Source organism: Engystomops pustulosus, chromosome 10 (assembly GCF_040894005.1).
Source record: "Engystomops pustulosus chromosome 10, aEngPut4.maternal, whole genome shotgun sequence".
Classification (NCBI taxonomy): domain Eukaryota; kingdom Metazoa; phylum Chordata; class Amphibia; order Anura; family Leptodactylidae; genus Engystomops; species Engystomops pustulosus.
The window spans coordinates 61,148,611-61,161,974 of record NC_092420.1 but is presented as its reverse complement, the minus strand read 5'-3'; the positions used below and the strand labels follow the sequence as shown (position 1 = coordinate 61,161,974).

At 40.5% G+C, this 13,364-nt stretch overlaps 1 protein-coding gene across 1 annotated transcript; it reads left to right on the top strand.

Moving 5' to 3' along the window:
- The first annotated feature begins 212 nt into the window (after positions 1–212).
- Positions 213–8,609, top strand: MYOC (myocilin). Its single transcript, XM_072127071.1, has 4 exons — positions 213–904; positions 3,126–3,200; positions 3,933–4,061; positions 5,009–8,609. The coding sequence occupies exons 1-4, from the start codon at positions 370–372 to the stop codon at positions 5,791–5,793; spliced, it is 1,524 nt and encodes a 507-aa protein (XP_071983172.1). The 5' UTR covers positions 213–369; the 3' UTR covers positions 5,794–8,609.
- The last annotated feature ends 4,755 nt before the right edge of the window (positions 8,610–13,364 follow it).

Below are 13,364 nucleotides of genomic sequence, written 5' to 3'. Positions count from 1 at the left end.
ACATTCATAGTACAGGCTGTTTTCATGTTGATTTAGTTTTCTTGAGAACAGCAACTACCAAAGAGCAAGAATCTGCAATCTGAGCTGTCTACAGGCTTGGTGTCACTCCACGGTACACAGGAGTCTGGAAGATTCTTGTCATTTTATCTATGCCCCTTTTCTCGGCACGCCCCCATACCATCCCTCATCCATCCTCAGTGTATAAAGGAGATGTTGAGGTGAGTGTCTCCAAACAGAGGAGTTTGGGATAGTTTACTACAGTGAGGAGCTGAAATTTTTCATTGTGATACTTGTCTCCTTGTGTTAACTTTTATTGGAAACTTACTTTTACAACTTTTAAAGAACCGACACAGGACACAGTGCTGTGCAATGGGGCCTCGTACTCTTCTAATTATGCTCTCACTTATGTTTTGTGTGACACAAGGAAGTCCCCAACTTCGAAGAGCAAATGATCGGCAAGGACAATGCACTTACACTTTCACAGTCCCCAGCCCAAGGGAAGGCACCTGCACAGAACCTGGAGAAGCAATGACAGCTATAAGGGAACAGCAACGTGAAAATGCTGCTGTCAAACAAGAAACAGATGCTTTGAAAATCAGAGTGAGCCTATTGGAGAAGGTGGTGAACAAGTTATTGGGAGGTGAAGCTGGGCAATCCACTTCTTCACCCCAGTCATTTACAGACACTCAGTTTGAATTGCAGAGGCTGAAGTTGGAAAAGGATGAATGGGAAAGTCAGAGGGGTAGTCTGGAGCTGGCTTATTCCGACCTCCTGAAGGAGAAGTCTTCCTTGGAAGAGGAAAAACAAAGGTTAACCGAGAGACTTGAGAAGGTGCAGCAAAAGCAGTGTCCTCAAGCTGCTGAAACACCTCGAAATAGAGACCAACCAATACCTTCAAGGCAAGGTGAGTCTTAACATCACTTAGAACTAACAAATGAAATATTTTATATTAGGACTGATACGAATAAGCTAAAAGCTAAAGATCTCATAGGGGTTAGAAGAAGAAGTAGAGATGCCTGTAGACAGTTAGAATAAAAAGTATTTCGTTATACCACAAGGGACTTTAAAAAAACAGTTCTCTTCATCATCCTCTCTGCCAAATCACTAGACATCTGTTTCTTATTTATCTACCGAGATATACAGTAGCCCTATGTATGTAGAAAAGATGCCTGCTTACTCTTTTTAGAATTACCAAGTCCTGATCCAAGATCCATAAATTGACTGAAAGATTGTCTACAAGTTACAGATTTTAAAAATGATATAAATTGTTTAATGGTTTGTGTGTGATAACAAAAGGTATTCCTGTCCGAACAGTGCCACCATTATGGATAGGCCATGTTTGGTATCACACTTCAATCCTACTCCAGACAACCCACAGATACAAGGGTGGTGCCATTTCTGGACAAAAAATGATCAACTTGTATGCCTATTAATTTTCCATGGACATTACCTATGTAAATAATGAGCATATGCATGTATAGTTTAAGTAGGCATCTACAGGCAGGTATGAAACTGTATGCTTGTTTTTATTTATCAAAAATGTAGGAAAATTGTTGACTTAATTGAGTTACATTTTTGTGTTTATTTTGTCATTTAGATTTTCTAACTACTAAAAGATTGTGATTGTTACACAAAGATCTAAGACTTAAAAATGTGCATCAGTGCTTGACCTTTTCTCCGCTGCACCTGTCACCTACAAAGGTCAGCCACTTGTGTGAGCCGAGAACCCATACCACATTAATGTTTGAACCTTGTTATCACATTTATTGCTCCTTCATTTTCTTTGTCTCAAATCCATCAGTCCCCGTTTCCGGATACTTCATCTGATTCATATTTCAGTTTCATAAAATTATATTTCAGATTCATATTCTGATTCTTAAATGTGTATGAACAACCACCTTGAATGTGCTGTTTATAGTTAAAGTAGCTACACTCTGAAGATGTGACCCTAACCCCAACATTTTTCTACTCTACCTGCGCCTCCACACCCACTAATCAATCTGAGTTACTGCAAGCATCAAGCCAAATCAGGGGGAGAAACAAAGCTGTCAGATATTTTCAAGTCACAAGTGGTGACATAAAAAAAAAAAAAGATTATTTTATAAAAATGTATTTTTTTGTTGACCGACGACATTTCCAAAACACATATATGACGTTCACCAGCCTTTGACTCACAAGTGTGTTGACCTGTTTATTTATATTACCCTATTGAGTTGCCCCTTGATGTTACGTCAAGAAAGATCACGACCCGCTCTCTAGTGTTATTTAAGTGGCAACATATTCCTTAGGTTGCAAGGACTGGTAATGTGATACAGGACATACTTAATGTGATGCCTATATCTAGTGTCAGCAAAGAATTTACAGTCTCTGATAATAACTATACAAGTCCACGGCCCAGCAGCATCTCAGAGGTTTATTCAGGGCCCTAGTAATAGAAATTGGCACGTGGACAGTCATCTGACTCCGACCTAATATATCTTATTTATGCCAAACATCCTAATAAGAATCTAACAGCTTTTTCTAATGAAACTTTACACATTTCTGTTATTTCTACTGAATCCCTTTGATGTTTCTAACAATGTATTGTGTAGTTGTCAGGTTACAACATAAAGCTTTTGAGGAGTCTGTAATACTGTGCAATTAGCAAATATACATCTTGGTCCGTATTCTTGGCATTGCCTCCTGAATTGAAGAACCATAATCTCTTCTAAAAGCAAGGCCTTTAGGTTGGAATTTCCACAATAACATGGCCTACATTACAATTTATAGTACAGAATTGTATAGAATCAGCAGCGTAGTGAAGTTCTGTTATTATCCATATGCAGGTCAAATGACTGATTCAGATGAGGTGGTCTTCTGAAACTTAAACACCCTGTGGTGTGTTGTGGTGACTCCCTCTATAATGTCAAGCTCTGAACTCGTAAGAGGATGTTCTTGTCTTCAGAGAAAGTGGTCAGACTATGCTCACCACAAGCTTAAATGACCCCATGTACTAAAGCCTATCGAAAACGCCAGAGAGAAACATATTAACTAACACCACGTAGATGGTTATTCAATGTAATTCACCAAACAATATTGTGCTTTTCCACCATTTCTCTAACTTTTGAAATTACTTTATTTTGCAGAATCATCTTCAACAGGAAGTCATGGAGGGGCAGGGAGGCCATCAGCAGTACATGGCAAAGGTGGACCATCTGAATGTAAGAATATCTGCTTCATAGCGAAGTGTAAAAGACATTAGTAGCTCCTTTCCTCACCATTACAGGAATAAAAATGGGTTATTTCTGATTTTTAGTACCTAGCCACTGGAAAAGTACAAGGCTTGCCCGGAAATAAACCTTTTTCATTAGGAGCTCAAAATGAGTTAAAAAATATAAATAGAAAAAGGTAATACTTCAGCTTCTCCATCCCTGATCTGGTCTCTGTCTTTTGATCCCTCTCAATACACAGGAAAAACTTCTCAGCCAATCACTGACGAAGACTAAAAACTACTACAAGTAATGGGCTGAGCAGTCATTTCCTGTGTATCGAGAGGGACCAAGAAAGTAGAGATCAACAGGTGACCCAGGCAGAACTGCTGAACTGAAAGGCTGTGTCTGAGTAGAGTATGAGAGTAGTGGCACTGCCAGAATCACCCCTTTAAATAACATATTAAAATACCGTAGTTTATAATTAAAGACATAGAAATCTAGGTGGGAACTATTTTAATACACAATTTTTATATTGTTTTTTTTTTAGAGCTCATACTATGATGCAAAATCCTGGCCCAATTGTGGGTCTAAAATTTCCCAAAGTGTGCCACTTAATCATGTCTAAAGATATAATGTAATAGCTAATACACTTTCTTTATAAAAAAATTTTTATATAACTTTTTTTTGTTTTCTTTTTTCAGGCTTCTAATACTGTGTTTTGTTTCTTTTTTAATATTCTAGTGTCTCGCTGGGGAGCGGATGAGGTGGGGTACCAGGAGTTGAAATCCGAGCTTACAGCCCTTCCTGCTTCCAGGATGTTTCCAGAAAGTCATTCAGCGAGTCCAAGCACAGAGAGAATGGGGACAAATGGTACAATTAAAAAGAAATAAAATGTTTGGATACATTATCGCACCATCCTTATATTTCACCAATCTAACATAAAAGGTTCCACTAGCTTTTCCCAAATAGACCATTAAAATCTTGACCATAGCTTATTAAAAAGTTACCTCATGCAGATGATTATTCAGTTCCATTTCTGTAGTAGATGCAATGAAAAAGTTGTATTATATCTAGGCAACTGGGAATAGGTCAGTCACCATATTCAAGGCCAACACATCAAAATAATTTCTCTTAACAAAAGAACAATGTGAATCAGCATTTATATTTAAATCACGGAGTAGAAATGCCTCTACCTCACTCTCGTACACATTGAATATAAGTTCTATATAATCATTCTTTCAAGGTGATGTCCTCTCCCATCCCAAAGTTTCTAGAGTGTTATCTGCACTTACCTACAGCTCCAGTAGGTGGGCACAGTGCTTCGAACAGTCCTGGCTTGAGTGGGGAACTGTCAGTGTTGGTCAGCAACATGAAACCACATTGCCTCTTCCATCTGATTCTTGGATATGTGTGAGTAGGAGCACCAACATGGAAAGAAGTGGAGCTCTGGTGTCATTCATAGAGGCCAAAACTGTTAGAAGACCCAGCTGGTCAGTAAACAAAGGATCACTCGTAGCCTGCTTGATGTTGTGACAATTTTGGCAATAGCTTAGGAGAGAAGGCAGGCATAGGCTTACACAGAACTGTAGTTGCAGGGCTTGAGAGGGGAGGAAAATTAAATACTACTCATCTACTGGTTTGACTTGATTGAAACAGAGGGTGGACCTCATTACTCAACAGGTTCCATAGCAGCTTTCTGATCTGCCTCTATTTGAGGTACGTCATTGGCTATTAAATGGTAAAGAATAAGAAATATGTTGTATTTTTTTCTACGATGAAGTTAAAATAAATGTAAATCTATAATAACTCTTTTCCAGAATGTGGGGAACTGACCTGGATCGGAGAACCTACTACTTACCGAAAGGCGGATAATATTGCCGGTAAATATGGAGTTTGGATGAGAGACCCAGAACCAGCATCTCCATTTACCCTGGACACAATTTGGAGAATCAACACTGTGGGAGCAGACATACGTCAGGTTTTTGAGTATGAAAATCTTGATCAACTGGTCAAAGGTTATCCTACCAAAGTATATGTGATGCCTCGTTCCATGGAGAGCAATGGGGCTGTAGTTTACAAGGGCTCTCTCTATTATATACGCAAAAAATCTAGGATACTAGTGAAATACGACTTCAAGACAGAAACTGTTGCAATCCAGAAGGAACTTGTAGATGCTGGATTTCATGGTAAATACCCATATTCCTGGGGAGGCTATACAGATATTGATCTGGCAGTTGATGAGATGGGTCTGTGGGTGATCTATAGCACAGAGAATGCTAAAGGATCTATAGTTGTTTCCAAGTTAGATCCCAAAACCTTGGAGGTAAAGCAGAGCTGGAACAGCACAATTCGTAAGCAATCAGTGGCTAATGCATTCATGCTGTGTGGCACGTTGTACACTGTAGGAAGCTATTCCTCGCCAACCACCACTGTCAATTTTGCTTTTGATACCCACACGGGTGTCCAGAAGCAAACCAGCATTCCATTTCAGAACCTCTATGGCTATGCTAGTATGGTGGATTACAACCCAACAGAGAAAAAATTATATGGCTGGGATAATTATAACATGGTGACCTATGATGTCAGACTTTCCAAAATGTGAGGAAACAAGGAATTGGGGCATCCTATGAGAAAAGGGTAGGGAGAAATACGAAATGACCAGTTGGCATAGGGTAAATTTGCAGGGAGGGACAAGCTTTGCTGACATAGAAAGCCAAGAACTAAGAGGAGCTACCTCTCAATTGTCTCCCAGTATTATCTGTGCTTTAGCCACTGGAAAAATGTTCTTTCTAGCAGTTAGGTACCATTTACTGACACAAGTAAATGGGGAACAAATAACGCTTTGCATAGGTTTTCACATAAGATGTCACAGTCAAACGAAGAACCTAAAGAGATACTGTGTGATGCATTTTGGTTAGTTATGTTGGCAATTTTATTCATAGAAACACAAAAAGAGAGAAGGTTCTTCTAATCACCAAGACACAGTCATAAGAAATAGAAAGTCCACCCTCTGTAGATTCTATGGTTTATGTATCAGGATATAATCTGCTCAGACGATCCTACAATTAGGTAAATACATTATGGTTTATATAATAGTATATGCTTCTCAGAAGATCCTACAAATGGGCAGAGGAACAAAACACAACACCATTTCGTTATTTACCGAAACTAGGCCATATTGGAAAAGCCATGTGTGTAAAAGAAGTAATCTTTTTGCATGAATTTATCAGTCCCACATTATTTTGGATGAATTTTGACTGCTTAGTTCATTTAGGTTTGTTAGGATTCATTTATGCACATTTCTTTTAAGATCTTCATTTGGGTCTGGACTAGGTTATTCTTTTTCAGCCATTCTACAGATTTACTGTAGTGGCTGTTAATTAGACCAGCTTCGGAAAGACTTTAGGCATTTGTGCCAATATATAAAGTTTTGTTTTTAACAAATGTGAAGTAATCCATTATGGCCAAACACGTTGACTTTACTATCGAAAAAATCTAATGGTTTCTTCAAGGTGGAAACTTGATGCTGTGAAAAGCTTTGCAGAAAAGTAACATGCTGAGTTCTGTAGAGTTCTTTGAGCAGTTGTTAGTCTGACCTTGATTACGTCAGGGTATCCACTGCTGGGAACAGTGTCACCTCTCTTGAATTTCACCCGCTTGTGAATGATCTTTCTCACTGTAGAATCATGGTCATCAAATGTTCCAGTTAACCTTCCCAGATTGGATAGTATTGGCTTTCTGAAGGTCATTGCTGACCTCTTTCCTACTTTTTCACATGTCTGTAAGTGCCAGACCTACACACTTCTGCTTTTAAAGAAGTGGTCACACTTGCTGATGATCAGTTAACGAAGAGCTGGTACGAACCCTCATTTTTTATTGAAGTAGTGAAGGTGTATTTGATACGTCACATACTGCCTCCACAATAGGGCCCAGTTTTTGGAAAATCAATAATGACACCATTCATAATGACGTGTGCAGTTATACGGGGACTGTTGTTTGCGTTCTGCTTGTCTTGAAAAACTGTCCAAGATCTGCTTTATCTTCTGCCTCTCAGGCAGTCAGCTTATACACAGGGTTGTGAAATCCACATCCGTGTGCATGAGCACATAGAAGTGAATGGGGACATGTGATAGCTGTTGAAACAATGCCTAGCACATGTTCTGAATAAATTGTCATTGTAATGAGCCCTAATATATTGTTCATTGACGAGTTACCTGTTTATACTTTTTTGCTAATGATTGCATGCAACAGTTTGAGCTGTAAAAGACTGTCCACTCCGAATCACTTCATTGCTATATAACAGGGTTGTCTGGAGGTTGAAAAATATGGCTGCTATTGCCCAAAAACTGCAGCACACCGTACCATGGTTTGTACTGGTAGTGCAGCTCAGTTCCATTTATCTCCATGCAGCAAACCATGGTCAGGTATGGTGCTGTTTTTGGAAGAAGGAAGCCATATTTTTCAATCTCTGGACAGGTGGACAGGTGGTCCCAGGTAGAGGAATTATTTTATAGTAAGACCAATTTTCTTAAAAAAAGAGGTGAAATCTACTTTGAGCAATGCTTCCAACCATTGCCAGTAACATATATTTGAAAAAATCTATTCATAGTGATGTCCTAACCACTACCGATACCGACATATTATGCAATGCAGTGTCATGAATGTATGACTCAGAATGTAAGTTGTATATATACATGTACCCTGAAAAACTAAGGTAAGCAGCTCCTAGTGCTAAAACAAACGCAGCAGTGTTACAACGATAGCGTTATCGGAAATCTCTGATAACGCTAACACCGCTGCACTGTACACTACAAATGCCGGACCGGTCTCAAAGAGGGTCCGGCGTAATCATGAGGGGGCGGGATTAGGGGCGTTTACTGCCGCATCACGTGCCGCAGTCACCGCTGGCTATGGAGTGAGCGGGGAGGTCCAGGAAGAGGCAGCTCCTCCGACCTCCCCCTCATGAATACGGTCTGGCGTTTGTAATATACAGCGCTGCAGTATTAGCATGATCGTCATCATTGTAACACTGCTGCGTTTGTTTTAGCATGAGGAGCTGCTTACTTTTGAAAAACAGCTCCTAGTGCCGTTTTTCATGGCGACAGGTCCTCTTTAAAGAGTTACTATATTGATGAGATTTCATTAAACTTTTAGTCTGGTCTTTAAACAAATCATTAATACTGCAAGACATTAAAAAAAAAAGAAAAATCTTCATCAGACACGAAAAATACCTGAAATACATTCCAATTTATTGTTATGATAGGATTGCGATATTTTCCTTACTGCAGGCATTGTTATTTACTGAAAAATATATTAAGAGTATTGTTCTATTAAACTTGGTATTATGTATTAAAATATAAAATGATGTTCTCAAATCTTGTATATTATAAAAATAAAATAAATATTTTCTACCAATTATCTTATGAAGTTATCTTTTTTTTTTTTGAGCTGTCCGGTTTTCAAGTAGTAGATCCTTTAAAGAGTAACTTAACCTTAAAGAAATTAATAAAGAAGGTGATAATATGAAACTTTAATATACATCAATAACTAAATCCTCTTCTTTGTCTTGCTTCTGCTTCTTTCTCCTGTAGTGAGTAGTGCATCTGAGAGCCTTCTTAGGTCCATCCACTTCAGACAGATCATGATTAACTCTACCCATACCTACTGTACAGTCTATTTCTTTTGATGAATCAGCTCTCTGGGGAAAATAGACTATCCAGAGACTTTCCATAAAGAGTTAAGTCATTCGACACTTTATTAGGTACCGTTAGCTGTAGCTAGCAGAGGAGGAAAGGGGAGAGAAAGATGGTTTGCAGGGTCGGACTGGGGTACCTAGGGCCCACCATTAAAATCCATTATGGGGGCCTATCCCACTGCTGCATAGAAATTTTACCTAGATCTTGGCAGTCTGGGTTCTGGGAATTTCTAGACATTTTGTGTACTGTGTGTCTGTGTATAAAGAGCCCCTTTTCATTGTACATACACCTTCTTCCCCTTTCATTTTTATAAATAAAGCCCCCTCATTTAATTTCATATATATACAGCCCCCTCATTTAGTTCCATATATACCTTCCCCCTCCTCCTCTAATTTTATATATAAGGCACGCTCCTCATTTAATCATATATATACAGCCCCCTCCTCATTTAGTTCCATATGTACAGCCGCCGTCCTCATCTAATTTTATATATAAGGCACACTCCTCATTTATATTTAAATCAGTTTATTAATTTCAAATCAGTGATAACAAGACAAACTTTCAATAATACATGTATAACACAACATATAAGAAATACAGGTATTATGAGTAGACAGCAAAAAAAAAAATTAAAAAAAAATTAACAGTTGCCCGGCCATTTCTGTCACCCGCTAGTCAGGAGGTACAAGTTTCATATGGAACCAACAAATCTATCCTTTTAATGAAGAGTATTGCATACAAGATTCTCATGAGGATCTATCTATCTCGGAGTCTCTGTATGGTACCGTGATACATTTTGCATGGGTGGATCCTTGCCTCCTCCCGTATGTGCCAAAATTTGTAGCAACCATGTGGGGGCTTTTTTTAAGAGAGTACCGTCTGACCCTATTATTTTATTTGGAGTAATTTCTATTGCCCACGCTCCTCATTTAATCTTATATATATACAGTCCCCTCCTCATTTAGTTCCTTATATACAGATTAAAAATTCACATACACCCTCCTCTCCTTTCATTTTATATATACACCCCCTCCTCAATCAGTTCCATATATACAGTCCCCCTCCTCATCTAATTTCATATATACAGACCCCCTCCTCATCTAATTTCATATATATAGTCTAATCTCATTTAATATATAGTTAGTGTCAGCGACTATAGAGTCTTACAACACAGGAATCACTTTGGGAAGGATTCATTTTGCTATATGTAGAGTAAGAGGAAGGGGCAGCTATTACTCGTGAGATTTGGAGCCAGCTATATAACGTTTCACAGTATAGGAAATCACAGTTTCGCTATTGGCGAATAGCGAATTAATATACGCTACTCCATAAACCCGAGTGTGAAGTGTACACACTTATAAACACTGGGGCGCCATCTACTGACCATTCACATAAATGGCCATCATCCGCTGCCGTCCTCTCTCCTCAAATATCCTCCATAGCTCAATCTTCTATGTAGAGAAGATATTCAGACTTAGCGTAGACTGTTCCAAATAATCAGAAAAATGTATTTCTCAATCTACTCACATGAAAGGATAAAAACATGTGCATATTTACTAATCCACAAGGACTCTGCCTGTGAAGTATTGTTGACCAAGAGAATGTTCTTTACCAATGTAATGGGAAATACAAGCTGGTTGAATAAAGGAGCTGCCACCTCACAAGGGGAGGTTATAAAACCCCCTGGGGGTGGAAAGTTCAAGGTCTTTGGATACAGGGCGCCCAGGAAGCAGAGGTATCTGTTGCATGCTGCCATGACACCTTGGCCTGCTAGGAGACCAGGCCCACCAGGTCCACCATCAGGAATCTGCTCCAACTCCGCTGCTGAAAACAGTCAACTCTCTTACGCCAGCCTGAACTTATTAATCCAGGCTGTGCACATCTTCCTGAGGACTAAAGATCCAACCAGCCAGCTCTACCTAGCTAAAGTTTGCTCCTGTTGTGGCCATTGCCAATAAAAGGACTGCAAGTTATGTTTTGCCAACATTGTCTCTGAGCGATTCCTGGATCAGGCTGTCTACTACCAAGGGTGTCCCATCCTCCATCAACGTGGATCCCTATCCACACATCAGGGTTGCCCCAGGGAGAACCTTGCACACACCACCTGCTGGAGACCTTCCAGGCTGTGGACAAGGCCTCCGCTCGTGATACCACTGTGACGCACTAGCCAGCCACTCAGATTATGAGGACCCCGACTTCCTCCAGTCACCTAAAAAGGCTAGGCCCAGGTAACAATGAAATATATAAAACAAACAGTACCCTACTCCTGGTGCTGCACGTGGCACCACTGAAGAGAATACATCCATGTAAAAATGGGTAGGCACCATATCCCTGGTTAAAGCGATCATTACGTATACTACATGGAATTAAAGGGTCATACACCAGTTACAGCAGACCAGACCCAGCCAGTAGTCACCCTTCAGGCCCAAAAAATGTAAGACCATGAGAGCCAAACACCTGAAGATCAGGAGCGCCCAAACGGCTTCAGGTACATCAGAGTGCTGGGTCAGGTGCACCAGAGTGCTAGAACCTGGCAGCACAGAGCACCTGATCCAGACACCAAGATGTAAGTTCCGATACCAGCTATCCCCCACCACCACGTGTACCTGGTAACTGTAACCATTGTTGAAGTCAGAGGCGTAACTTGAGGGGGTGCAGAGGTTGGGATCGCACTTGGGCCCAAGAGTCTTAGGGGGCCCTTATGGTGTCACTTTCCCATATAAGAAGACTATTACTATAAACCATACATTATAGTCGGGGCCTGGCACAGACTTTGCACTGGGGCCCATCAGCTTCTAGTTACGCCACTGGTTGAAGTAATCATCATTAGCCACTAGAAGGGTGTAGCGCTGTATCCAGCAGCCTAGGTGGTTGCCAGGGCCAGGCTGCTCAATGCATTGGGCACCATGGCGGCACCTAGGCAAAGCAGAGTGCCCCCTCCCACAGCAAGAGCTAGTTAGGGTAACAGACCTGCAGTAGAAGTGCCCCGGAGGTGATAAATGTGCCCCTATATTTTCTTCTATTTATGTTTCTCCCAAATATGGAGAGAGGCTGCACAGCCAGAGGTGGGATATGTCATAATATTGATAGTACCCTTTTAACTCCTTAATGAAGCAGCCCGTTTTTAAGTTAATGCTCAGACCTTTTTTAAAAAAAATTTGACCAGTGTCTTTTCTTGTGGTAACTACTTTTCAACACTTTAAGATATCTTGTGATTTTTAGAATGTTTTCTCGTAAGACATAGTTTATGTTAGTAGTGTCATTTCAGTGATCAGTTTCTTTTTTTGGGGGGGGGGGTAAAAATTCTATAATTTAGGAAAAATTTTAAAAAAAAATGACAATATTCACAATGCTCTACTTTTTAGACAAAAAGTCATACCACAATTGTTTTCCATAATTTGTTTTACATTTCCATTTTTTTACAGATCTGAGAAGGTTTCAAGTTTTAGTAGCAACTGCTCAGATTTTCAAGAGATTTGAAAAATGTAACTGAAATGGTCACTAAAAATTTAGCAAAGTGCCCTACTTGTAGGGGGAACTATATACCCCCACAAGTAACACCATTTTATGAACTTAACATCTCAAACTATTCAAATCAGCATTTGAGAAGTCTGTTAACCATTCAAATCTTTCTCTGGAAGCAAACAAAGATGGATTGGAAATTTAGAAATTTAAATTTTTGAATAAGATTATTTTCATTTAGCTCTAAAATGGACCCATTCAGAAGGAATTTGAGGTAAATATACATATACATTTTTAGTCGTACAGCGATGTCCTGAACAGAGTTCCATTGGGTTTTTGGAAGGCCAATTTGGTTGCAAATGTTTTGTGGTGCCACAGTGTACCTGAAGAGCCCCTGAAGTATAATAGAAAACTCCAAAAGATGTCACCATTTAGGAAACTAGACCCCTCAAAGAATTTATCTGGGGTTGGGGTCAGCATTTTAACCCCAACACGCTGGAGTATAAGCCAACCCGAGTATAAGCCGAGACCCCTAATTTTACCACCAAAAACTGGGAAAACCTATTGATTCGAGTATAAGCCGAGGGTGGGAAATGCATTGGTCACAACCCCCCCCCCAGTATATAGCCAGCCAGCCCCCAGTAGTATACAGCCTGCCCAGCTTGCCCCCAGTAGTATACAGCCTGCCCAGCTTGCCCCCCGTAGTATACAGCCTGCCCAGCTTGCCCCCCGTAGTATACAGCCTACCCAGCTTGCCCCCCGTAGTATACAGCCTGCCCAGCTTGCCCCCGCGTAGTATACAGCCTGCCCAGCTTGCCCCCCCGTAGTATACAGCCTGCCCAGCTTGCCCCCCCGTAGTATACAGCCTGCCCAGCTTGCCCCCCGTAGTATACAGCCTGCCCAGCTTGCCCCCCCGTAGTATACAGCCAGCCCAGCTTGCCCCCCCGTAGTATACAGCCAGCCCAGCCTGCCCCCCCGTAGTATACAGCCAGCCCAGCCTGCCCCCCGTAGTATA

Coding starts and splice junctions, on each gene's coding strand:
- MYOC (XM_072127071.1), top strand. CDS start 370: ATGGGGCCTCGTACTCTTCTAATTATGCTCTCACTTATGTTTTGTGTG. Junction 905..3,125: donor ACCAATACCTTCAAGGCAAG/GTGAGTCTTAAC, acceptor TTTATTTTGCAG/AATCATCTTCAACAGGAAGT. Junction 4,062..5,008: donor AGAGAGAATGGGGACAAATG/GTACAATTAAAA, acceptor ACTCTTTTCCAG/AATGTGGGGAACTGACCTGG.